The sequence below is a fragment of the Pan troglodytes genome, chromosome 20 (assembly GCF_028858775.2).
Source record: "Pan troglodytes isolate AG18354 chromosome 20, NHGRI_mPanTro3-v2.0_pri, whole genome shotgun sequence".
Lineage (NCBI taxonomy): Eukaryota > Metazoa > Chordata > Mammalia > Primates > Hominidae > Pan > Pan troglodytes.
The window spans coordinates 40,043,090-40,070,605 of NC_072418.2; the positions used below are offsets into that span (position 1 = coordinate 40,043,090).

A 27,516-nucleotide genomic window follows, 5' to 3' on the forward strand; every position below is an offset into this window, starting at 1 on the left:
ATTTTGGTCCATGATGGACTGCATATATAATGGTGGTCTCATAAGATTATAGTACCAGCCAGGCATGGTGGCTCACGCCTGTAATCCCAGCACTTTGAGAGGCCGAGGTGGGTGGATCACGAGGTCAGGAGATTGAGACCATCCTGGCCAACATGGTGAAACCCCGTCTCTACTAAAAATACAAAAATTAGCCGGGTTTGGTGGCGTGCACCTGTAGTCCCAGCTACTCAGGAGGCTGAGGCAGGAGAATCACTTGAACCCAGGAGGCGGAGGTTGCAATGAGCCGAGATCACACCACTGCACACCAGCCTGGGCGACAGAGTGAGACTCTGTCTCAAAAAAAAAAAAAAAAAGATTATAGTACCATATTTTTACTGTACCTTTTCTGTGTTTAGATAGGTTTACATATACAAATAATTACCATTGTGTTACAATTGCCTATAGTATCCAGCACAGTAACATGCAGTACAGATTTGTAGCCTAGGAGCAACAGGTTCTACCATATAGCCTAGGTGTTTAGTAGGCTGTACCATCTCGGTTTGTATCAGCACTCTGTGATGCTTGCACGATCATGACACTGCCTCATGATGCATTTCTCAGAATGTATCCCTATTAAGTGATGCAATGCTGTATTTATCAATTCATAAAGTGAAAATCTCTAAAGTGAGTGAAGTGGCTCACACCTGTAACCCCAGCATTTTAGGAGGCCGAAGAGGGAAGATTGCTTGAGGCCAGGAGTTCAATACCAGCCTGGGCAACACAACGAGACCCCATATGTATAAAAAATAAAAACATTAGCTGAGAGGAATGGCGCCTGCCTGTAGTCCTAGCTACTTGGGAGGCTGAGGCAGGAGAATTGCTTGAGTCCAGGAATTCAAGTCTACAGTGAGCTATAATGGCACCACTCTACTCCAGCCTAGGTGACAGACTGAGAACCTGTCTCAAAAAAATAAAAAAAAATGCAAAGAAAATTTCTGATTTCTTCAAAAGAAATCTTCAAGCAGGATTCTGGAATACAGCCCAATGCTGTTTCATGCCAAAATATAAACCACAGGACCAAATTTTCCTAAGGAGCGGCAGCTTATATGTAAATAGCTTTAGAAAACACAATTTCGGCTGGGTGCGGTAGCTCACACCTGTAATCTCAGCACTTTGGGAGGCTGAGGCGGGTGGATCGCCTGAGGTCAGGCTTTGGAGACCAGCCTGGCCAACATGATGAAACCCCGTCTCTACTAAAAATACAGGTGGGCGCCTGTAATCCCAGCTACTTGGGAGGCTGAGGCAGGAGAATTGCTTGAGGTAGAGGTTGCAATGAGCCGAAATTGCGCCATTGCACTCCAGCCTGGGAAACAAAAGTGAAACTCTGTCTCAAAAAAAAAAAGAAAAGAAAAGAAAACGCAACTTTATTTAGACTTTCTTTAAAGCATTCAAAAGTACCTCCTTCACGGACATTCATTAGATTCCATACCTTGATTTCTCTCTGCGCCTTTGTTGAGAAATGACAGCACGGGGTCTTTTGAGGATAGATCGCATTATCCTGCCTTTCTTTTGGGGGCTATTTTCATTTTTTGTGTGTGCAAAATTGGGACGTATATGATGAATATGATTTACTGCCAGAAAATGAGAAAGAATATATATGGACCCCTCAATTGAGTTGTAATTATTAAGGTATGTAATCGTAAGGCAAAAATGCAGCCAAATCTTCAACTGTATTTTATGGCCAGTTTTTCTTCATTCCAAAATCACCTATTAGTAACAACAATACCTTTGCTCATTGACTCTAGAATCCATATATTTACACCTTTATGTATTTATTTATTTATGAGACAGGGTCTTGCTCTGTTACCCAGGCTGGAGTGCAGTGGTGCTATCCTGGCTCACTGCAACCTCCGCCTCCCGGGCCCAAGTGATCCTCCCACTCAGCCTCCCGAGTAGCTGGGACTACAGGCATGTGCCACCATTCCTGGCTAATTTTTTGTAGAGATGGGGTTTTGGCATGTTTCCCAGGCTGGTCTCGAACTCCTGGGCTCAAGTGATCCTCCCAACACCTCCCAAAGTGCTGGGATTATAGAAATGAGCCACCAAGCCCAGGCTTATACCTTTATTTTTATTATATATTAACAGATACTAAAAAATTACTTTTCCCTTTTAATAAAACAATCAAGTTAAATAAAAACTTTTTTATTAAATAAAAAATAAAACTGTTTGTAGTTAAAAAGCCTGATGATTTTGTTGGCCAGGAATTTGGGAAGGCCTCAGCTGGGCAGTTCTTGCTTGAGGTCTCATTTGTGGTACCAGTTGGGTGTTAGCAGCGTCCACAGTCATCTGAAGGCTTGACTGGATGTCCAAGAGGCCTCACTTACATGGTTGGCAGCTGATGCTAGCTGATGGCTGGGAGCTCAGCTGTAGCTGTTGACCAGGGGGCCTACACATAGACTTCCTAGCATTATGGTCTCGGTATGGCTAGATTTCTTTCATGAAAGAGAGCTTTCCCCAGAGTTAAAAGTCCTTGTAATCCTAGCACTTTGGGAGGCCGAGGCAGGCAGATCACCTGAGGTCAGGAGTTCGGGACCAGCCTGGCCAACATGATGAAACTGTGTCTCTACTAAAAATACGAAAATTAGCCGTGCGTGTGGCGCGTGCCTGTAATCTCAGCTACCCGGGAGGCTGAGGCAGGAGAATCACTGGAACCTGGGAGGCAGAGGCTGCAGTGAGCCGAGATCATGCCACTGCACTCCCGCCTGGGTGACAGAGCAAGATTCTGTCTCAAAAAAAAAAAAAAAGTCCCAAGACCTATTTGTTTCCTTGTAATCTTCCTTTCTTTGGTATTAATTCTTTGATGGTGTAAAAGAAATGAGCAACAGTTAAAGTCATTCTTACAATCATTTCATTTGAAGAGTTCTCATCCTATGTGAATTCCCTGGTGTAGTATAATATATGAACGATGGCTATAAGCTTTTCCATATTCATCATTTGTACCTGACCAGTAGATACAGACCATAGGTAAAGACTATATTCCTCCCCACGCCCTAACTTCAACACAGTCACAGGACTTTTCTCTAGTTGGAATTCTCTGATGTTGAACAAGGGAAATGCTGGATGCCTCTCCTCTAGTAGACTTTTTGATTTCAAATAAGGCATTTACTGTGGCTAACGGCAATGTCACGTTTATTACATTTGCCTGGAAGATTTGGGCTGTGGCTAAATGTTTTTCTACATATATTACATTCACATTACCAGTTTTCACAATAACATTGATTGAGTTTCCCTGCAGCATGAATTCTCTGGTTTGAACCAGCACCATATTGATAAAATTTATAGCTGTTTCCCTTCAGTGTCAATTATCTCATGTGGTGAAAGTTCTGAATTGTCTGCCAGTATCTGACTGAATACACACATGCTCTAAGACCCAGCGATTCCACTCCTAAGTATATACACAAGAGAAATACATGTATGTACACCAAGACAAGTATGTTCTCAGAAGCATGATTTATTATGACCCTAAGCTGTAAACAATGTAAAAGTCCATCAACAGTAGAATGGATAAATTGTGATATAATCATATAATTGAATTCTATACTGGATAAAAATAAATAAACTTCTGCCACATGTACTAATGATTAGACTCACGGACATGATGAAGGTAATAAGCTGTATATGAAAGAATACATGATATATAATCCAATTTATAGAAATGTTTATAATAGTAAAAACTAATTTGTAATGTTAGAAGTCAGAATCGTGGTCAACTGTGAGGAGGTAACAACTAATTTTTATTTTGTATTTGCAATGAGAAATACAGTTCATACCTCCTTCTTTTAAAGAACCTCTACTCACTGTGTAGTCCATGGACCACAGTCAGTTGGCCAACTAGTTATTACTGATGAACAAAAAGATATGTATGGAAATGGAAAATGTGATTTTAAATGTTTATAACACCTTGACAGAGGAAGTTTTTGTCTGCTGAAGCTAGTAATAAAAAAAGTTTGGACTTCTTAATGATTTTTGTCATGTAATTTGTCTAATAATATTTGTGTGTGTGTGTGTGTGTGTGTGTGTGTGTGTGTGTTTTACAGGCTAGCAAACAGTAGGTTACCATGTGGTATAGTACCTTAAACTGTTGGATATTACGCTTGCAAGCAACATCGTCTACAGGGTTTACTATGACTTAACATTTTTTTACAAAAAAAGTCACATTACTTACTGAATTCCCGTGGTTTCTACCTTGTGAGTTTTCTGATGGACAATGAGGTTTGACTTACAACTGAAGAACTTCCCACACTGTTTACATTCATATGGTTTCTCGCCTGTGTGAGTTTTCTGATGGCGAATGAGGTTTGATTTCCTACTGAAGGCTTTCCCACACTGAGGACACCCATTGGATTTTTCTCCTGTATGTATTCTGTGATGAACAGTGAGGATTGCCTTCTGGCGGAAGGACTTCCCACATTCATTACAAATATAGGGTTTTTCCCCCGTGTGAATTCTCTGGTGGAGAGTGAGGGTTGTCTTTTGGCAGAAGGACTTCCCACATTCATTGCAAATATAGGGTTTCTCTCCTGTGTGAGTTCTCTGATGAACAGTGAGGGTTGTCTTCTGGATAAATGCCTTCCCACACTCATTACACTGATACGGTTTCTCTCCTGTGTGAGTTCTCTGGTGATCAATGAGGTATGACTTCTTCCTAAAGGCACTTCCACACTGAGGACATTCATAGGCTTTCTCCCCCGTATGTGTTTTGTGATGTCTAGTGAGGGTGGCCTTCTGGCGGAAGGACTTCCCACAATCGATACAAATAAAGGGTTTCCCCTCTATATGTGTTTTCTCATGAAGGGTGAGGGCTGTCTTCTGACGGAAGGCCTTTCCACATTGATTGCAAACATAAGGTTTTTCACCTGTGTGAATTCGCTGATGTTCAATGAGGTATGACTTCCTTCTAAAGTTATTCCCACAGTAAGGACAGTGAAAGGGTTTCTCTTCTGTTTGAGGTCTCTGAGGCATAATAAAAACAGGCTTTCTGCAGAGGAATTTCCCATATTTGTTGTAGGCAGAGGGCTTCTTTTCCATAAGATTACTTGGATGGACACTGAGGCTTGACTTTTCTATGAAGGCAATTCCATCTTTATTGTATTCAAAGGTTCTTTCTCCTCTGTGAGCTCTAGTATGTGTAAATAGCATTCCTTTCATCAGGAAGGATTTTTCACATTCATTATGGTCAAATGGTTGCTCTGGAGCTTGAACCTTCTGATGCTGAATAAGCTCCTGTTTACCACTGAGAACTCTTTCTGTTTGTTTATGGAGATTCACTGCAGGATGAATTTTCTCATGCTTGGTATTGAGGAGTGATTTCTCCCATCCAGTACTGTCACCAAACTTCTCTTTTATGGGGCTTATATTTCTAATGACTAGTTCTGAAATATTTTTCAAAACTTTTCCATCAGGTTTATATTCACATAGTATTGTTTTTGAAATACGGTTCCTGCCTAGAGTAAATGTTTTACCATAAATATTACTTCTCTCCTTAATTAGTTTTTTGTGGTTGATTAATATGAGGGGTCTAGAATGCCTGTCTTGGTATTCTTTGAACTTCACTAAGACATCTTCAGTTTTCCCATCTTCTTCTAGAAAAGAATACCATTAACACTGTGAGTCTTCACATAAATGCTATGGATTGGGTATACATACAGACAAGCTATGGTGGAACTATCTCACTACTGTGATCTACAAAAAGGCCAGAATAAATTACCTCTTGGTAGGGAAAATGTATAAACATAAATACAAATCTTGCTACTCTGTTAAAATGAAGAAAAACTGGCATAAGCAAAAAACACTCATATCTTTGGCATGTTATAAATATAAGCTGCACTGAGAAGGTATAAGAAACACAAGGATGGCCGGGCGCAGTGGCTCATGGCTGTAATCCCAACACTTTGGGAGGCCGAGGCGGGTGGATCACCTGAGGTCAGGAGTTTGAGACCAGCCTGGCCAACATGGTGGAACCCTGTCTCTACTAAACATTCAAAATTAGCTGGGCATGGTGGTACATGCCTGTAATCCCAGCTACTCAGGAGGCTGAGGCAGGAGAATTGCTTGAACCCGGGAGGCAGAGGTTGTAGTGAGCCGAGATTGTGCCATTGCACTCCAGCCTGGGCAACAAGAGCGAAACTCTGTCCCCCCGCCCCACCCAAAAAAAAAAAAAAGATAAGTGAGCAGAAGAGAAAGAATGAAGAAAGAGGGATTCTACTTGGAATGGAAGATTCAAAGCTGCTGAAGTGAGCCTACCAAGGGTGCTGAACAGTAGGCAATGTGACAAAAAATTATTTAGGAAGAGATGAAAAGCTATACATTTATCCCCTCACGACTAAATGTGTTATAAGTGCTTCCAATTCTTTCTTCTTCACTTGCATTTAGCCCATGAATGGTAAATGAACTTTCTCAGCTCATTTCCTAGTGTTTACAGAAACATTAGTCTACAGTCTAGGCCCTAGATGTCCATATAACCGTAATTTATTTTCTCTTGAAAGCAGAGAATCTGGAAAACATATTCCCATGAGGAATTATAAAATACAGCAAAAGACAAAATATATTTCCAACATGAATATAATCACTGTTGTGTATACATTATATATATATATATATATATATATATATTTAAATTCATTTTTATTTTTTTGAGAAAGGGTCTCGCTCTGTCCCCCAAGCTGGAATACAGTGGTTTGATCCTGGCTCACTGCAGCCTTGATCTCCTGGATTCAAGCAATCCTCCCACCTCAGCCTCCCAAGTATCTGGGGCTATAGATGTGTGCCACCATATCCAGCTAATTTTTGATTTTTTTTTTCACAGACGGGATCTTCCTATGTTGCCCAGGCTGGTCGCGAACTCCTGGCCTCAAATGATCTTCCAAAAGTTCTGGGATTATAGGCATGAGCCACAGTGCCCGGAAACTGTAGTATTCTGATTGCTGTTACCATCAATTTATTCAATTTATTCTGCCAGAGATGGTCAATAATGAAATTCTCCTGACCAACAATTCTAACTTCATTCCTTAAATTTGCCAAATTACTTTTTTTCAGCTTTAGGGAAAGGTAGGTTTGAGTTTTCCTCCCAATACATCACCTACCTTAACTCTGCTATTCCCTACTGGAGCTGTAAAGGACTGGATTCTTCAATGTATGTGCAGAGCACTGATTAATCTTAACTATTTAAAAAAAATTATTGTATATCTTACTATTGTTGCCTTACTACCATCCATATTTGGGAGGGCAATTTAAAGATGGATTCATCTTACCTATGATTAACATTGTTATTTATAATAGCCCCATACTGGGAACAGCCCAAATATCCATCAAAAGATGAACAGGTAAAACTGTGTCATGTATTACACAATAGAATACTACCTCAGCAATAAGAAGAAACAATGCTGATACACAATGACAACAAGAATGAATCTCAAATATTTTGCAGAGTGTAAGCTTTATGAAAAAGAATACATATTATACAATTCCACTTATGTGCAGTTTGAACATGTAAAACTAATCTGTATTGGTAATTGGAGTTACATTGCCTCCCTAAGAACTTCAAACACCTCCAAGTATATGCTACTATCCGATTTTTCGTAAAGTTTTCACATAGTCCTTCCTTTTTTTTTTTGAGACAAAGTCTCACTCTGTCACTCAGGCTGGAGTGCAACAGCGTGGTCTCAGCTCACTGCAACCTCCGCCTCCCAGGTTCAAGTGATTCTCCTGCCTCAGCCTCATGAGTAGCTGGGATTACAGGTGCCCACCACCACACTTGGCTAATTTTTGTATTTTTAGTAGAGACAGGGTTTCACTATGTTGGCCAGGCTGGTCTCGAACTCCTGACCTTGTAATCCACCCACCTCGGCCTCCCAAAGTGCTGAGATTACAGGTGTGAGCCACCGCGCCCGGCCCCTTTTTTTTTTTTTTTTGAGACAGAGTCTCACTCTGTCACCCAGGCTGGATTGCAGTGGCACAATCCCGGCTCACTGCAACCTTAGTATCCCAGGTTCAAGCGATTCTCATGCCTCGACCTCCTGAGTAGCTGGGACTATAAGTGTGTGCCACCAAATCTGGCTGATGTTTTTTGTATTTTTTAGTGGAGATGGGGTTTCACTGTGTTGGCCTGGTGGGTTTTGAACCCCTGGCCTCAAGTGATCCACCTGCCCTGGCCTCCCAAAATGCTGAGATTACAGGAGTGAGCGACTGCTCCCGGCTAAGCTTTCACATAGTTTTTCTACCTTTCAGTATCCCGTCTGTCTGAAATTGTAATATAATTATGGTCTGGAATATTCACTTCCAGATATTTTCCAACAGCCTAAGATTTTAACACGATCATTCTATGTAAAGTCCTCGATTTGATAATACAGTATTGCTTTCCCAACTAAAACTCATGTTTTTGGAGGTCAACATTTTATTGACAATTTTCTCTAAAATCTTCTGAGTATACGTTTACACACTGTTATCTGAAGTTAGGGGATAAAATGCTGGCAGGTACACCTAAAAAGAACTTAGTAGTAAATGATTTCTAAATGGATGAGAAAGACATTTTCGCTTGCATGGCACGACAATCAATAAGATAACTACTGGATACATGGCCTCTGTTACAAGTTGCAGTAAGGAAAGGCAAAAGAGAGGACCTTATTTTGGGGAATGATTATAACCAAATAGAGAAAGAAGTGTCATATAAAACAATGTTGAATTAGGTACCAAATTACTAGATCATATCAGAGGACATGTCTGCTCACATGTTACAGATGTTAAGTACAATGGAATGCATAAAAAACAGAAATAGACATAGTCTATACAGTAGTCAAGGTATTTCATGGAGGAAATGAAACTTGATTTTTTAGCTAAATGATATATTATATAGTATTGTGTGGTAAAGAATTTAACCCTGCCAAATGAGAGGCCGAACCTTTAACTTCAGTTTCAGGGTGATAATTTTTAAGGCCTTTGAATGTCATGGCTAATAGGAGTTTATTTGTTTGCTGGGGAGTCTTTGGCTGGCCAGACAGTAACAATACGATTTAGGGTAGGGGCTTTGAGTCATGCAGCAAGCATCAGCTCAGCTTCCTAAGGCACTGGAAACTGAGCTCAGCCACATGGGCAATCAGGCCTATTTGATGGAGCCCCAATAAAAACTTTGGACACTGAGGCTGTGCTGAGCTCCGCTGGTTGGTGGTACTCTGTATGTATCGTCACATAGTGTTGCCAGGATTGATATCCATGACTCCACGGCGATAGGGCGACTAGAAGCTGCATGTTTGGCACTTTCCCAGACTCTGCCCATTTCCTTCTTCCCTTGATTGATTTCAATCTTTTCCTGTAGCAAACTGTAACTGTGAGTATAACAGCTTTCACTGAGTTCCATGGGTCTTTTCAGCAAATTATCAAACCTGGCCGGGTGCGGTGGCTCATGCCTGTAATTCCAGCACTTTGGGAGGCCGAGGTGGGTGGATCACTTGAGGTCAGGAGTTTGAGACCAGCCTGGCCAACATAGTGAAACCCCGTCTCCACTCAAATACAAAAATCAGCAGGGTGTAGTGGCACATGCCTATAATCCCAGCTACTTGGGAGGCTGAGGCATGAGAATCGCTTGAACCTGGGAGGCGGACGTTGCAGTGAGCCAAGATCACGCCACTGCACCCTAGCCTGAGTGACAGAGTGAGACTATCTCTCAAAAAAAAAAAAAAATAATCGAACCTAAGGGCAGTCTTGAGGATCCCTGAATTAACAGCTGCTGTCAGAAGTAAAGGCAGTCTTGGATGGATTACTGTACCCTCTAACTTCCTAGTTGGCTAATTTTGCAAGTATATATGGAACATATAGTATCCATCATATAAGGAAAGGTCCAGCTGTGATGAATAAAACCAATTACAGTTTTCCCTCATTATCCAATCTAAGGGGACAGGTTCCGAAATCCCCAAGGATACTAAAATCCAAAGATGCTCAAGTCCCTCATATAAAATAGTGTAGTATTTGCATATGACCTACACATATCCTCCTGTATACTTTGAATCATCTCTACATGACTTATACCTAATACAGTGCAAATGCTATGCCAACAGTTGTTATACTATACTGATTTTTATTTGTATTTTGTGTGTGTGTGTGTGTGTGTGTGTATTTTTTTCTATTTACAGTTGGTTGAATCTGCTGATGTGGAAGCCATGAATTCGGGGGGCTGACTGTATATGAAGTATATTTAGTAGTCTTGAACAAATAGAGATTATCAAAAGTTCTTAGTCACAGACAGAAATACATTTGGAATGACCAAATCGGGTATGATCCTGTCACCCTTGAAAACAGAGGGATTTAAATTTCATATTAAAAAGTGTTATCTTTTTAGCATAATGACAGAAAAAACTGAAAAAAAAAAAAAAAAAAAAAACTAGGGAAAAATCATGGCAAATCCAAAGATTAATTACAGTAGCCCACACCTGAAATGATATGGCTCTCATTTTGGAAGCTGTCAATGGCAAATCAGAATATAAGAAGATGTAAAGATATTTTACAGAGTGAGATAATATAACACATTGTGGAGAGATCATTAAGAAAGTATAACAGAGATGATGGACTCAATTTTATACTACTTGGGCTGATTATGGGAACAACAGAATACAGAAACAAACAATAATAAATAAGATTATGGGAACAGGCCGGGCGTGGTGGTTCATGCCTGTAATCCCAGCACTGTCGGAGGCGAAGGTGGGCACATCACTTGAGACCAGGAGTTCGAGACCAACCTGGCCAACATGGTGAAACCCCACCTCTACTGAAAATACAAAAATTAGCCAGGCGTGGTGGCACGTGCCTGTAATCCCAGCTGTTCGGGAGGCTGAGGAGAGAGGATCACTTGAACTCGGGAGGTGGAGGTTGCAGTGTGCCCAGATCATGCCATTGCACTCCAGCCTGAGCAACAGAGTGAGACTCCATCTCAATTAAAAAAAAAAAGATTATGGGAACAAAAGAATAAACAAATAAGAGTAAAGATAGCAATTATTATTTCTGATATATTGGAAACCAAAAAGGATAGGACAATTGATAGTCATATTTCTGTTGGCAGATTAAAATATACCACTACAGTTGACAAGGGAGAAATGGGCTGAAATGTCTATTTGAAAGCAATTCACATAAAACAAGGAAATCAATTTGAGAATTCATCAGATGATTGTAGCTTGCAGGACTTTCATAAAGTCAAGAACTGAGAGTGAATAAAATGCTTTAAGGACACATCAGAAAGGACCAATGAGAGGCCTAATGAAACAAGATTCATTTAGTCAACAAATATTTATTGTCCTAGACAAGGTACATAAAGGGGATAAAAGCAAACAAGATGTGAAAAGGTACTCAGGGAAATAGGATGAGAATGAGTTAGTATTTTTCACCCAAATCCCACAACTATCCCTGGCAGATATCAAGAATGATGCTCAGCATTATGATATGAAACACAAAAGTTTACTGGAAAGAAATTGTGATCTTCAAATTACCATTTTGGTCCCAGGCATATGGATTTTGGAACCTGGTGGTAGGTCTCATGGTGAGAATGGGATGTGAGACTCAGGCAGGAAACAAAGAAATAATCTTTCTTTGCCCAGGGAAAGAGAAGAAAGTGAAAACTATGAGGAAGATAGATATTAAACAATGATTTTTATTTTTCTGATAGGTTTAAGAAGGCTCTCTCAGGCCAGGCGCAGTGGCTCACTCCTGTAATCCCAGCACTTTGGGAGGCCGGGGCGGGCAGATCTCGAGGTCAGGAGATAGAGACCATCCTGGCTAACACGGTGAAACCCCGTCTCTACTAAAAATACAAAAAAATTAGCTGGGCATGGTGGTGGGTGCCTGCAGTCCCAGCTACTCAGGAGGCTAAGGCAGGAGAATGGTGTGAACTCGGGAGGCGGAGCTTGCAGTGAGCCGAGATCGTGCCACTGCACTCCAGCCTGGGCAACAGAGCAATACTCCATCTCAAAAAGAGAAAAAAAAAAAAAAAACTCTTTTAATTTCTGAATAGTGTAACCAAGTAACCCAGCCTCAAACATACTTTAAAACGTTTTTTCCTTTCTTGCTTTCAACCTTGAGACACTTTAAAACGCTTTGTCACCTTCTCACCTGGCACTTCCATGTGAACAGTGTTTACTTATCTAATTATGTGCTTGCTTAGGAATTCCAGGGGCCAATTTTGAAACAAACCAGGCAGAGACACCCAGCTGCAGAATCCTCCCCACTTAGTGGGGGTTACAAATAGTTAGCCCACCACTACCAGGCCAAAGTCAGAATGATGCAAACTGGACCTCCGGAAGAGCAATTACTCAAGATAAGCATCGGAACAAGACACACAGGCCTGTGCCCTCCTGCACCACCCTTTCCACATCCTTTCCTTCACAACCCCCTTCACTCAGCCCAAAAGGTAGAGATGGCTTCTTTGAGGCAGAAGCCTTGCCAACTCCCATCTGCTGGCATTTAATCAATCAAGTTGCTTTCCTTTCACCATTCCTCACTTCTCATGTTTTTGGTCTCTAAGCAGTGAGCAGCTGGACTTAGGCCAGTTACAATGCCATACACACAGACATATGCGCACAAAGTTCTTCTAAGTTCTTAATAACTTTAAGATTTTAAATATGTCTAAGACTAGAAAGTTTGAGAACTGCTGGTCTGGACATCTAGATTTATTTATGTATTTACTTATTTATTTTTGGAGACAGAATCTTGCTCTGTTACCTATGCTGGAGTGCAGTGGCGCGATCTACCTCCACCTCCTGGGTCCTAGCAACTTGTGTGCCTCAGCCTCCTGAGTAGCTGGAATTACAAGTGGGCGCCACCATGCCCAGCTAATTTTTGTATTTTTAGTAGAGATGGGGTTTTGCCATGTTGGGCAGGGTGGTCTGGAACTCCTGGCCTCAAGTGATCCTCCCATCGCAGCCTCCCAAAGTGCTGGGATTACAGACATGAACCACTGTGCCCGGCTGACATCTAGATTTTGGTAAGACAAAGAAGTTTGTATCAAAACAATCCTCCAGCTGATAAAAAAAAAAAAAACCCACTTATTTGAAGGCACTAAAGAATGACCAAAAGTAGCCAGAAGCTGAAGTGGATGCAATCTTTGAAAGAAAGAAACCACACTGCATAAGAGCTACATTTAGCCAGGTATATGTTCTCAGTAGTTCAGGCAGCACAGAAGAGATAGATCTCCAAGAGAAAGCACAAGTCATCTGTATAGGGGAATCAGAGGTTAGAGTTCAGAGCTACCCTAACTTGACAAAATCTGGGAATGGAGAAGTCAAAAAAGCAGAGCCCCAAAGTTGGCATAAGCCATCCTCAAAGCCTTGGTTAACTACATTGCTGCAGGGCAAGACTGCAAGGAGCCCAAAGAGGAAAGAAAGCTAGAGCCCTGAAGGAACTGAGCAAAGAGTTCAGCGGCTGTTTAGCTCTGAAAAAGAGTTTGCAATTCTAGCCCTGTGCCAACAAGAACCTTGTTAAAACCTTGGTCCCAATATAAGCAAACTGGAAATGTTATATTAAAAGAGAGTAGTTCAGCATGGATTCATGAAGACCAATATGGGGCAGTCCCTTTCTGGTATTTTTAAATGCACTGAAAATTTTAAAGCAGAGTGGAAAAACAGGCAAACAAAACAAAACAAAAGAACAAAAAATCCTGGTCCATTCATTTTTGTCCTGGGCTAGGTGAAAACAAAACAAAACAACAAAGCACAACAACCTTGGTCTTTCCATCGAGACTCCAGAAGGGCCACATTTTAGGAGTAAAGACTGCATCCCAGGACTCAGGACAATACCATAAAACTTTAACCAATTAGGCCCAGTCCTTGGGCATGTCCACCGAAGGGCCCAGTTTTAGCGAGAATTCTGTCAAGTCGGTTTAGCTGGAATCCCCCACTCTCAATATCTGATCTCTCTTCTCACCAACCCCTCCAGGTGATATCTGATCACCATGACCTGCTTTCAGTAGGAATCCTGGTAGGTCAGCTAAGCAAGATTACCCTATCCACTCAGTAATTTCCCATCACTGCCCCCTCCCACAACTATAAATTTCCTCTCTTCCTTATCGTATTCAGAGTTGGCCCATTCTCTCCCCAGTACTTCAAAACCCCATTGTAGCAGTCCCTGAGATCTGCCTTACAAGTGTCAGGATAATGTTTTTCTTTAGTATTTATAGTAACACAGCTTGGATAGGAACAGATTGATTATTGGACCCCTTGGCATCTCACCCAGGACCCCAAGTGCACACCTTTTGAGCCTTGGTCTTCACTCCTGACTGACTGGGGACCCACTGGTGAGTCAGACTCCTGGTCCACTACTCTGGACAAACTCCCATTGAAGCTGGTACAACATTTTGATTCCTTAGATTCTGAGCATACTCTAGAGGCTGGGTTAGAATCCTAGGCTCCTCTTGTTTATATGAAGTTGGGTTACAGGCACCGGCTTCTTTGTTTAAAAGGTACCTGCTGGGCTAGAAGTCTTTCTTCCTGGGTTTTTCTTTTGGGTGGGAATTTACTTCCTGACTCTCAGGGCTAGAAAATTCCTGACTCTGTGAGGCCTGTTTGATCCTGTTTCTCCCATGGGAACTTCTCAGTTGATTGATGGTGTATGTTCCCCTGTTGGTATACGCTCTGCCAACTCCCTCTACTTCCTTTCTTCTTGGCATTACTTTACTAAGGATTCTCTACACTGGCTCCTGTAAGACCTCTCTTTTCCCACTGCTCCACTCCTCCTTCCTCCTCTCACCACCTCTGATTGTCCCTTCAGTTCCCCTGAATCCTTTGACAGGTGGCCCTTCAGAACTCCTCCATCCCTCTGTCCACCCTGCTGACCTTTCCCTTCCCACTCTAGCCCCTACAGTCACTTGAACTTTAGGTGCCCTGCCCCACATTGGGGGCACTCAAGGGGCCCCTAAAAGAAACTACCTGCGGCTGAGAAGGACAAAAGGGCTAACTGGAAACAAAGTGGATATTTTATTCACTCAGCCAAGCTTTGGAGACATCCAGATAGCTCAGTTGCTCACCTAAAATTTAGTCCACAGCTTCCATAAGATTATATAACAGGGCAAATGAAAATCTGAAAAACTCTACAAATATTGGCTAAAAAGCATTAGCCCACATATTGAACAGCTAACCTTGTTCCATGTGTCAGAAACACTATTCAGATAAAAATATAAAGTGGAGCAAAGATGAGAGTGTAATACTATTTTACTGACTCCTGGCTAACATTTTAGAATGAAAGTTATAAGATCTCTGTTTGGGTCTGTCCGCCTATGTATGTCTATGTATGTATGTTATGTATATGTGATATTTTCTTACCTCTAGATGGTATTAATTAATTATTTAAACATTTTAGTTATTTAGAGACGAGGTCTCACTCTTGCCCAGGCTGGAGTGCAGTAGTGCATAGCTCACTGCAGCCTTGAACTCCTGGGCTTAAGTGATTCTCCTGCTTCAGTCTTCTGAATAGCTGGATCTACAGGTGCACACCACTGCACTGGGATACATTTTTTCAGAGACTGGGTCTTGCTATGTTGCCCAGGCTGGCCTCACACTCCTGGCCTCAAGCGATCCTCCTGCCTCAGCCTCCTGAGTAGCTGGAATTACAGGTGTGAGCCACAATACTTGGCCAAATTAATTTATAAACTCCCTTAAAGAGTTTATTCAAATTGTTTTAAGAGAAAAATGAGTGTTTATATAAGTGAAATGTTCCTAACACCCCCAGAAATGTAGGAACTAACCCAAAGGCCTTTCAAGTTCATGTGACTTGGGGTAAAATTTTGATAACTAAGATGAGTTTAATATTGTTGGTTTAATAAAAAGAGGTGCATCTATGAGCACATATTTTTATTCTACTTGGCTTTACTAGTCAAATAAGTTACTATTATATTTACTATGTTTAAAACTATAAAAACTATAAATTCAACTTAAGAAAAAAATGCACAAATAAACATATAGTAAAAATGAATTGTCTGATATCTATTATTTCATATACATCAAACACAGCAGGAAAACAAAATAAACAAACCTATGTATTTAACTTTTCAGGTTTTCTTGATTTGCCTTTAATTGCCTTTTACTTGTATGTGCTATAAAAACAGTTAACAAGGAAATGACTTGAGAGGATGGCTAGTTTTGTTTAATGTATTATGAAATTTTCATGAACAATCCAAACATAATAAATACTATCTGTGTAGGTCAATATAAGTGGAATAAGAGTTTTGGATAAGCTCTTTGGATCTGTTAAACACTAAAAAATTGTACTATGAGGAAATATGTATCTATAAAGTTGTAAGATGATGTATTCATAACATTTGCCAATCTGTTATAGAATGCTAGTATGTAGCAGATAATTCACAACTATCTACTTCTTAGTTTACTCTGTTAAAAGGTTACTAATGGTTAAAATTATAACTACTATATGTAATTAAAACTACTAAAAATAGTCGGGGGGCAGTGGCTCATGCCTGTAGTCCCAGCACTTTGGGAGGCTGTGGCGGATCACCTGAGGTCAGGAGTTCGAGACCAGCCTGGCCAATATGGTGAAACTCAGTCTCTACTAAAAAAATACAAAAATTAGCTGGGCATGGTGGTGCCCACCTGTCATCCCAGCTACTCCTCAGGAGTCTGAAGCACAAGAATCATTTGAACCCGGGAGTCGGAGGTTGCAGTGAGCCGAGATCATGCCACTGCACTCCAGCCTGGGCGACAGAGAGAGACACTGTCAAAAAAAAAAAAAAGAAAGAAGGAAAGAGAAAGAAAGAAAGAAAAAGAAAGAAAGAAAGAAAGAAAGAGAGAAAGAAATGGTTCATTGCAACCTCCAACTCCCGGGTTCAAGCAGTTCTCCTGCCTCAGCCTCCTGAGTAGCTGGGATTACAGGTGTGTGCCACCATGCCCAGCTAATTTTTGTATACTTTTAGTAGAGACAGGTTTTTGCCACGTTGGCCAGGCTGGTCTTGAATTCTGACCTCAGGTGATCCACCCACCTCAGCCTCCCAAAGTGCTGAGATTACAGGTGTGAGCCACCATGCCCAGCCACTCTTACTATGTACAATAGAATCAGAAATATTAAAAGCTTAGAGAGAAACTTAATGAGCAATATGTAAGATTTCTATATCAAAAATAGGAATTGCTTTCAGGAATTAAGAGAAGCTAACTAAAATGGAAAGTTATAGCATTGTCATGAACCACAGGACTCAATATTGCTAAGACATTAGCTCTCACTAATAAAAAACCTAGCACGTTTATCTAAAGAAATCAAGAAGTTGATTCCAAAATGAATTTGAGAAGAAAATGACATAGAATAGCTAAAAGTTGTTTTCATTTGTTTGTTTGCTTTTTTTGAGATGGAGTCTCACTCTGTTGCCCAGGCTGGAGTGCAATGGCACGGTCTTGGCTCACTGCAACCTGTGCCTTCCGGGTTCAAGCAATTCTCCTGCCTCAGCCTCCCGAGTAGCTGGGACTACAGGCATGTGCCACCATATCCGGCTAATTTTTGTATTTTTAGTAGAGACGGAGTTTCACCATGTTGGCCAGGCTGGTCTTGAACTCCTGACCTCAGGTGATCCGCCCGCCTCAGCCTCCCAAAGTGCTGGGGTTACAGGCATGAGCCACCATGCCTGGCCCTAAAAGTTTTTAAAAAGCATAAAGTTAGAGGACTTACTCTAACTGACTTCCAGACTTATTATAAAGTTACAGTAATCAAAGACCAGGTGGTATTGTCAATGTGACTTAAAATATGTCCAAGGAAACAACAGATTGTCCAAAAATAGACTGATACAAATGTGATCAATTTTCTCTATGATCATCATAGTAATTCAGTCAATAAATACTGATGGAACAAATTGATAACCATATAGAAGAATAGACTCTCGAACCCTACTTCACATCATAAACAAAACATGAGGTGGACCACAGAACTAATCTTAAAAAGCAAAATATACAGCCGGGCACAGTGGCTCATGCCTGTAATCCCAGCACTTTGGGAGGCTGAGGCAGGTGGATCACCTGAGGTCAGGAGTTCAAGACCAGCCTGACCAACAAGGATAAACCCCATCTCTACCAAAAATACAGAATTAGCGGGGCGTGGTGGTGCATGCCTATAATCCCAGCTACTCGGGAGGCTGAGGCAGGAGAATCGCTTGAACCTGGGAGGTGGAGGTTGCAGGGAAGCGGAGGTTGCGGTGAGTTGAGATCACACCATTGCACTCCAGCCTGGGCAACAAGAGCGGAACTCTGTCTCAAAAAAAAAAAAAAAAAAAAGCAAAATATACAAAGAAATTACAGAGCACTATCCTCATCATACCTAGAAAAGAGAACTATCCTCACTATACCTAGAAAAAGACAAATATTTGTTTGAGAGGTCAAATAATTAATGATAAAAGAAACAATGATTAAGTGAAATTCAACAAAGTTAAAAACTTTTGTTCATCAAAAGACACCATTAAAATGAATATGCAAGTCATAGACTAGAGAAAATATTTGTAATACATACATTGAACAAAAGATTTCTATCCACAGTATGTAAAGAATTCCTACTACTCAAGGAAAAATACATACTACCTAAATAAAAGATGGATAAAACATTTGAACAGGGCCAGGTGCAGTGGCTCACGCCTGTAATCCCAGCACTTTGGGAGGCCAAGGTGGGCGGATGACAAGGTCAGGAGTTTGAGACCAGCCTGGCCAAAATGATGAAACCCCGTCTCTACTAAAAATACAAAAAATTAGCCGGGTGTGGTGGCGCATGCCGTAATCCCAGCTACTCGGGAGGCTGAGGCAGGAGAATTGCTTGAACCCCGGAGGCAGAGGTTGCAGTGAGCCAAGATTGTGCTACTGCACTCCAGCCTGGGCGACAGAGTGAGACTTTGTCTCAAAAATTATCAAACAAACAAATGAACAAAGAAACAAACAAAACACTTAAACAGATGCCTCTGATATAAAATGCACTTGAAAAAGTTTTCAACATTATTAGCTGTAAGATAAATCTAAATTAAAACTGCGAAGTTATACAACCAGAATGGTCAAAATGACCAGAATGGACAAAATGAACATAAAATGTAGAAAAGAACGTGGGGCAATCAACATTCTCATACAGTGCTGATGAAAGTCTAAAATGGTATAGTAGTTTTAGCTACTAAACTACCAAACCAAAATGGTAGTTTCTAAAGAAATGAAATACGCATCTGCCTTATGAATCAGCGATATCGCTGCTAGGTGTTTACTGAAGAAAAATAAACATGTATGTCCACAAAAATATTTTTACAAGAATTATTATAGCAGCTTTGTTCATAATAGGTCTAAACTAGAAACATCCCAAATGTCTTTCAACAAGAGATGCATAAACTGGTATACTCGTACAATGGAAAACTGTTCCACAGTTAACAAACTACTTATGCATGCAGTAACATGTATAAATCTCTCAGACATGAAGCTGAGCGAAAGAAAGCAGACATGAAAAAGGTTTGCAATAGACAAAATGAATCTATGTTGGTAGACATCACAACTGTGATTATCTTAATGGGAGGGACTGAGTTGGAAGAGGCCTGGTGGAACTTAATGGGTTAATGAAACTGTCTTTTATCTTGATTGGAGTGTGAGATACATGGGTTTATCCTTCTGTCAGGATTCAAAGAACTTTACACTTTACATCTCTATGTACATTATACCTATAAAACATGGAATAGATTCTTGGTAAGGTAATAGCAGCAATATTTCCACAAACCCAGGCAAACAACGAAAAGATTTACATGGGGAGTGATATTCATACCTAGAATTTACATTTTAGAGGCATGAAAGTCAGCCATGTATAGGCACTTTACAGATCTCAGGTCTTTAAAAATAGATCACTAATAGGATGGATACTACGAAAATACAGAAAATAACAAGTGCTGGTGAAGAAATTGTAACCTTTGTACACTGTTGGTGGGAATGTAAAATGATGCAGCTGCTATAGAAAACAGTATGGTGACTCCTTAAATATAAACACAGAATTACCACATTATTCAGCAATTCCACTTCTGAGATTATACCCAAAAGAACTGAAAGCAGGGACTAAAACTGATATTTGTACACCCATGTTCATAGCAGCAATATTCACAATAGCCAAAAGATGGAAGGAACCCAACGGACCACTGATGGATGAATGAATAAGCAAAATATAGTATATACATACAACAGAATATTAATCAGCATTAAAAATGAAGGAAATAGATGAACCTGGAGGACATTACATTAAGTAAAATAAGCCAGTCAGAAAAAGGATAAATACTATGTGATTGCACTTACAAGAGGTACCTAGAGTAGTCAAATTTACAGAGACAGCAAGTAGAATGGTGGTTGGCATGGCTAGGGAGTAGGGATAAAGGGAAGTTATTTTTATTTATTTATTTTTTTTTGAGATGGAGTCTCGCTCTGTCGCCTAGGCTGGAGTGCAGTGGTGTGATCTTGGCTCACTGCAACCTCCGCCTCCCAGGTTCAAGCAATTATCCTGCTTCAGCCTCCTGAGTAGCTGGGATTCCAGGTGCCCACCACCATGCCCGGCTAATTTTTTTGTATTTTTAGTAGAGACAGGGTTTCACTGTGTTAGCCAGAAACGGTCTCCATCTCCTGACCTCATGATCCACCCACCTTGGCCTTGGCTTCCCAACGTGCTGGGATTACAGGCGTGAGCCACCTCACCTGGCCATGGGAAGTTATTGTTTCATGGGTACAGAGCTTCAGTTTTGCAAGATGAATAGTTCTGGAGATGGATGGTGGTGATGGTTGCACAACAGTGCGAATGTACTTGATGCTACTGAACTATATGCTTAAAAAGTTTAAGATAGCATATTTAATGTTATGTGTATTTTACCACAATAACAAAAATAGATCCCTAAAAACATTCAAAGGCTTCAACTACTTGACATTTAATGTTCACTAGACTTCATTTATAGACTCACCTAGGTAGCTGTAACTTGGAAAAATTCTCTGTGTCCATAGCTCTTCTCCTTGTTCCAACTTGCGGATCATATCAGGCTTAGCCATGTGAAACCCTGATGATGGAAAATGAGACTTTTGGTCTAAGCTGTTTCGACTTTAAAACTATTGAAGTAAGATAAAGATACAACTTCAAGGTAGTAAATGAGGTATACATTAATGTCTTACCAAAGTTAATACCTTACACTACACAAGTGATGATATAATCATATTTTCTTTTCTTTCTTTCCTTTCCTTTTCTTTTTTTTTTTTTGAGACAGTCTCACTCTTTCACCCAGGCTGGAGTGCGGTGGTGCAATCTCAACTCACTGCAACCTCGTCTCCCAGGTTCAAGTGGTTCTCGTGCTTCAGCCTCCAGAGTAGCTGGGATTACAGGCATGTGCCACCACACCCAGCTAATTTTTGTACTTTTTAGTAGAGACTGGGTTTCACCATGTTGGCCAGGCTGGTCTTGAACTCCTGGCCTCAAGTGATCCACCTGCCTCGGCCTCCCAAAGTGCTGGGATTACAGGCGTGAGCCACTGTGCCTGGCAATATAATATTTTCTGCCAAAAAAATAATCACCTCTAATCTCTGAAATTCAAAGTCCTATATGTTTCAGGAATTCTTAGAAGGAGATGCATGACAGTGAAAGATTCAGGAGTGTTTCTTACCCACAGATACGAAGTGGCAATAGTTTTCCAACATCACATCCCTGTAGAGCGCCTTCTGAGCAGGGTCTAGTTGCTGCCACTCCTCCTGGGTGAAGTCCACAGTCACATCCTTGAATGACACTGATCCCTGTAAGGGCATACTCTAGTTCATCCTGAAGTGATCGGAAATGTGTGAGAACTAGATATTGGAGACCTAGTACTGACAATGTTTACTGGTCAGACTAGTTTCCTTATTTATGTTTTATATTGCATAAAATTCTCTCTGAAAATACATCCATTTGTATTTACTTATAATCTCATGCTAAACATACTGAGATCACACTATTTGTCCTGAATGTGACTGGTTGCCTGGTAGACCAAAATGAACAAAACCCTGACCCTGCTCATGAGAAGTTATAGGCTAAGAGAGGGGCATACATGTAAATACATGCACTTAGTAGGTTTTACAGATGCAATGACAGAAATACGTACAAGGTAAAGTGTCACAAAACAAGGAAAAATTTCATTTTGTACTCCGAGGCTTCATTGAGGACATAAAAGTTTTGTACTCACAACGAATTTGTTTTGTAGGAATACAGGGCATCAGCTTTTAAAAATTCATGGGGAGAAAAAAACCAGTTAGTAAATCAGGAAATAGCAAAAGGCACAGTATGTTAGGAAACAGTCTTTGAGCTCTAAGAAGGAAAAGGTATATGGAGATAGGCAGTGGGGATATTATGACATGATACTAGATTTTTTTTTCCTACAGAACAGTGGTCTTAAAGATATACTGAACACATTCCCAACATTGTAGCTATTTATAAACCATCAATAGGCATTTATGAAAATCTACATTGTTAATGAATACTGCTGTCGAATGTAAATTGTTAGTATTTTATTTCCTTCCAATAGACCATCTTATACATTCTACTGTGAGGCATGCCCTACTTTGGGTCTGTTGCTTTAAGGAATGTAAAGAACATCAATAAACATAAGTTGACACACGTTATGTGATAAAAGTTTTGAGGTAATACTCCTGAAGACTGGAAAAGGCTTATCACATGTTAGGTGGAAATGACAATTAAGTAACCATGGTTAGAAATGTCTCCTAGATTAAGGAAGTGTCAGCGGGCTGACAGAGGACAACTGCTCCTACATGACCACCATTACAACAGAGATGGTCGTAAATTGGCTGTAGAGTGGAAAAGATACAGGCATGTTATCTGCATAGGCAAATGCATGGCTGCTGGGACTAGAAAGTGAAAATGGGAAACAGAAGAAAATGTAAGCTGGACCAAAGGAAGTAATGAGGTAAGCTTTGGAAATGTACTTTGTCTGTGGAACATACAGGTGGTGATAGCTACTGGAGGTTGGATATTCGGTTCTGACACTCTGGACAGAGGTCTAGAGTGGAGAAGGGTATTTGAGAGTCACTAGAATCACACTAAGTGTAGCCTTCAGAGTGAATCTGATTGTGCGTAGAGAAAAACGGACTGTGAAGAAGAAGAGAACCAATTAGCATCTGAGGAAAACCAGTATTTTAAAGGTTGGTGGATGAGCTAAAGAGGAATTTTCTGAAAGATATGAAAAGAGGACAAAATACTGTTTGATCAACAATAGAATATTTCAAAAGTGGCCTGGCATATGGATTTCCTTCTCCTGCACCCGCAAATAAAAAATTAGAAGAAACTAAAAAGAAAATAACAAATCTCTAACAGCATTGGAATACTGGAAAGGTTTTCACTGGCAGCCCACAATTTGTAGGAATGGCTAGCAGACATGAATGAAAAAAGAAGATCAGAGAGGAGGAACATAAAACCCGTTTCCTTTACAAGCCTGCAATCAAATTGCTATCCTAAACACCTCACAAAGCAGGACATCTTTCCAGAAACGAATGCTGGGATCTACCACTTCTATTTCCCAACGTATCATTGCAAAACCTAGGCTAGCGGAGATAATCAAGGTTTTTCCACGTCTGCTCCATGACTACTCACAGCTTAGGTCTCAAATCAGCATCAGGACAAGTTAAATTCATTCAAGCCATATATTCCCATTTAAATCAAGACAATACCTTTCTATTCCAGCAGTTTGTTTGTGAGAAGACTGAGAAAGGAGATGATGAATGATATACCCAATGAATATGTACAACCAGAAGGTACACTTGGGGAAGGCTTAAGTTGATTTGGTTGGAATGGAGAAATTGTGAACCGGGCTGGATATAGGGTGAGGCAGGTGAGGCACCTAGAATGCAAAATTTAGGAGGGCACAGCCCTGAGGGTACCCCTTAAATATTTCACCTCATGCCACTTGCCTGCCTCAGCCTAATCTGGCCCTGACTGAAGACTAATTTCATGGAAGCAAATCCCAATATCAGGGAAGGTTAAAGGACAGTGAAGCTCATGTTCATACACCATGAAAAAAAGTTATTTCAGAAAGAGAGGAAACATCATCTCACCTGAGACATGGCTTTGAGATTTCTAGATGAACTTTCTCTTTTGAGCTCCTCTTTTGGAAAAAGAAACAGTCCTGAGAAAGCAAAGATGGAGGATATACGTATGTGAGACCATACTTGACTCAGAACTCCCAGAATTAACTCAGTTAAATCTGCATGAATGTTCACTATTTCAGCACTTGTCCACCCTGTGTACCCTTCAGATGTCCAGGATGGTAGTTAGTGAGAAAACAGACAAATCAGGCTCCCTCACAAACACCAGAAACCCAGTCTCTTGGTAAAGTATACAGGATTCTGGGGAACCTGTTTTAGCTTGAAGAGAGGGAACACTGTGTTTTTCCCTCTGCAGCTCTGCCTTCCATCTACCTCTAACCACAGGTTTACTGTGTATTTCCAAATGGTTCTTCTTGGACTTTTTGCCAATTTACACTGATAGTAGTGGATGAGAATACCTTCCCAAGCCCTGATGAAGACAGTTGACAACTTTTAAATCTTTGCCTATCTGGTCTATATTGTAGTTGAGAATAATCTTTTTTTTTTTTTTTTGAGACAGAGTTTCACTCTTGTTGCCCAGGCTGGAGTGCAATGGTACAATCTTGACTGAGCGCAACCTCCACCTCCCGGGTTCAAGCGATTCTCCTGCCTCAGCCTCCTGAGTAGCTGGGATTACAGGCATGCACCACCATGCCCGGCTAATTTTGTATTTTTAGTAGAGATGGGGTTTCTCCATGTTGGTCAGGCTGGTCTCGAATTCTCGATCTCAGGTGATCTGCCCACCTTGGCCTCCCAAAATGCTGGGATTACAGGCATCAGTCACTGCACCAGGCCCGCAAAATAACTATTTTAATTACTACAGTGAGACTGGACTTATTTAAAATCTATCAAATACTTTTTATTATCTTAGCAAGCCTAAGGGAGTAGGAAACCTCACTCATATACAAGTGTTGAAAGTGGTAGTTATGCCAGGCACAGTGGCTCACACCTGTAATCCCAGTACTTTGGCAGGCCGAGGGGGCGGGGGGAGGGGATCACTTGAGGTCAGGAGTTCAAGACCAGCCTGGGCAACATGGTGAAACCCCATCTCTACTAAAAATACAAAAACTAGCTAAGCGTGGTGGCACAAGCCTGTAGTCCCAGCTACTCAGGAAGCTGGGGCAGGAGAATCACTTTAACTTCAGAGGTAGAGGTTGCAGTGAGCAGAGATCATGCCACTACACTCCAGCCTGGGCAAAAGAGCAAGACCTTGTCTTAAAACAAACAAAAAACAACAAAAAAAGTGGTAGTTATGGTAAAAAAAAAAAAAAAAAAAAAAAAAAATTTCCTGCATATCCCCAATGGAATGCTATTCATTTCAACATATTGGTTTTAGTTAATATGGTGTTTCCAGGAAATGAATCTGGGAATTATGAAAATCATCTCTTCCCCTCTGATACTGTTATCTCTATTTTATTTGCTAAATTGCTACTTAGTTACAATTTTGGAGGCAGGCTTAATGGCTACTATTCAGATAATCAAGTCTTACATAACCAACTAGCCATGGTCATAACAGAGTTCCTCAATCATTCAAATATTTAGGTCACCAAGGCCACAAAACCACCAGAAGTAACAGTAGGTTACAAACACATGCAGAGTCACAGTCAATCAAACATCCTTCAGAGAACCACCAACCTACAGGCCCCACTTGTCATTCACAACCTCAGACAGCAGCTAACACGACTCCAGGCAGTCACAACCACATCTACAAATCACTTGCAATTCTCCACATTCAAAGGCAGTCTCAAATGCGACTCACACCTAATCTAAAAATAGACACACGCAGAGGAAACCTCGCGCAGCAACACTACTCCGTTCACTTTTCACACACAATCGGCCACAACATCCCAAAGAGAGGCAAGCACCTAAAATGCAGCAGGTTGGGCGCAGGAGGCCACCCCTATTCAGCGCGCGCCCGCGCGCGCGAACACGCAGCGCCCGCTCCGCGCGGGGACCCGCCGCCAGCGATGGCGCTTCCGCGGGATTAGAACGGGCAAAATCCCCCTTCGCGGAGCTCGCTCCGGGTCACCCTCAAGGTCACGCCCACGGACCACGCCCGAGGCCCGGCTCGTACAGATCGGAGCGTCTGTATACCGCGGTCCCGGTTCCCTCCTCAGAATTTCCAGGCCCGGCTCGGACTCTTGGTTACCTCCCCGGCCTCCCCACCCGGTTCCGCGTCCTTAGACAGCTCTCCCGGAACGGAGCTCCCAGTGCCCTCCTTGGCCTCCTCAGCACCCCTGGCACCCACCAAGCCTCACCCCCGGCCCAGGGTGAGTCGTCTGCGCCTGCGCACTCGCGCGTGGGCCTGAGCTCCCAGGAGTCTCCGGGGCGGCCCGTTAGGCGCCGCGCGGTGCTAGCTGCTGGCGCTCCCCTCCGTTTGCACCCACGCCCGCCCTATTGCGGCTGGCACTACGCTTCTGCCAGGACCCCGGCTCCCTTTTCCGTTGACCTGGTGTTCGTTTTCCATGTGGTGAGTTGAGGTGACCCGGGTCTGGATGCGAGAAGAGCTCACGGCAGGGGACCTGGGTTCATGGGACGCGGAGAGGGTTTGTGGAGGCAGAAGCCCCAGGCCTGTGTGCAGGTCACCTGCTGGGGAGGGAGACTGTGTGATTGTGTTTGTGTGTGCCGTACTGTGGCTGCGTCCGTGTGTGGTGGTGTGAGTGGGCGCGCCTGTGATGGTCCCGGGGGGGCGGGGGGTGTGCACAGCAGGGGGTGTGTGTGCACAGCAGGTGCACAGCCGGGACAGCCCTGACTGTCCCCGATTGGGCCCGCGGGACTGAGTGGGGGCGGGGCCGTTTGTGTGACGGCGCTGAGCAGTGACTATGAATGTGTCATGCTGTTATCAGTGATCCTGTGACAGCGCTGTTGTGACCCACTGGAGACTGTGATCAAAACTGGCCTGGTGCAGCTTTTGTAGAGTTTGATTTCTGCAGTTCTGGGGCTCAGGAATACGTGGACAAGGTCCCCGTATGGCTCGATCTGTGTCTGTGGAAGACACTGAGACCTTCTGTTCTAAAGCATGGCCCCTGTCGCTTTCATAATGCATAATACACAGTGGCATGCAGCCTCGCCAACCTCTGGGGCCAATTTTAAGTTACGTGGTTTCTTGGAGTTTGTTATACTGGGATTTCTTTCACTGCCTCAGTCATTTCACCTTATAACCACGTTGCACAGTGTGCAGTCAAATGGCTATCGAAAAGGAAGTTGGATATTTGAGATCCAGAATGAAGTTTCCAACTGAAAAAGCACAGCCTTGTGTTTCACATGGACAAGGCTGTGTTCTGATATGCACAGCCTCGTGTTTGATATGGAGATGTTAGAGCTGGAATTGCTCCCAAGGCAAGGTTCTGGGAAGATATGATATTGAGGCCCCAAGAGTAGGATTCGTTTCTCCAAAGATTTTTTGTGT

The 27,516-nt window shown here is 41.9% G+C and overlaps 2 protein-coding genes across 12 annotated transcripts in view; one reads left to right on the top strand and one right to left on the bottom strand.

Moving 5' to 3' along the window:
- Positions 1-2,165: 2,165 nt before the first annotated feature.
- On the bottom strand, positions 2,166-26,889 carry ZNF382 (zinc finger protein 382). 7 transcript variants are annotated; one of them, XM_016935797.4, is made up of 6 exons: positions 26,356-26,432; positions 24,078-24,148; positions 22,196-22,229; positions 21,644-21,770; positions 20,954-21,046; positions 3,471-5,621 (listed from the first exon to the last, which is right to left on the bottom strand). In XM_016935797.4, exons 4-6 carry the CDS (start codon positions 21,675-21,677, stop codon positions 4,201-4,203), a joined length of 1,548 nt encoding a protein of 515 aa, XP_016791286.1. In that variant the 5' UTR covers positions 21,678-21,770; positions 22,196-22,229; positions 24,078-24,148; positions 26,356-26,432; the 3' UTR covers positions 3,471-4,200. The 7 variants fall into 7 exon arrangements, with proteins under 7 accessions (XP_524236.2, XP_003316392.1, XP_009433717.1 ...); XM_524236.7 differs by lacking the exon at positions 22,196-22,229 and having other exon boundaries at positions 2,166-5,621; positions 21,644-21,795; positions 26,356-26,488; XM_003316344.7 differs by lacking the exon at positions 22,196-22,229 and having other exon boundaries at positions 2,166-5,621; positions 26,356-26,440.
- ZNF529 (zinc finger protein 529) overlaps positions 26,297-27,516 on the top strand; it is a 59,287-nt gene continuing 58,067 nt past the window's right edge. For 4 of the 5 annotated variants that reach the window (XM_016935789.4, XM_063801558.1, XM_016935791.4 and 1 more), the window contains exon 1: positions 26,460-26,577. The gene's annotated coding sequence lies outside the window, so the exon portion shown is untranslated. Of the gene's footprint in view, positions 26,378-26,459; positions 26,578-27,516 lie in introns of those variants that run through there. The other variant, XM_063801559.1, reaches the window with a different exon arrangement.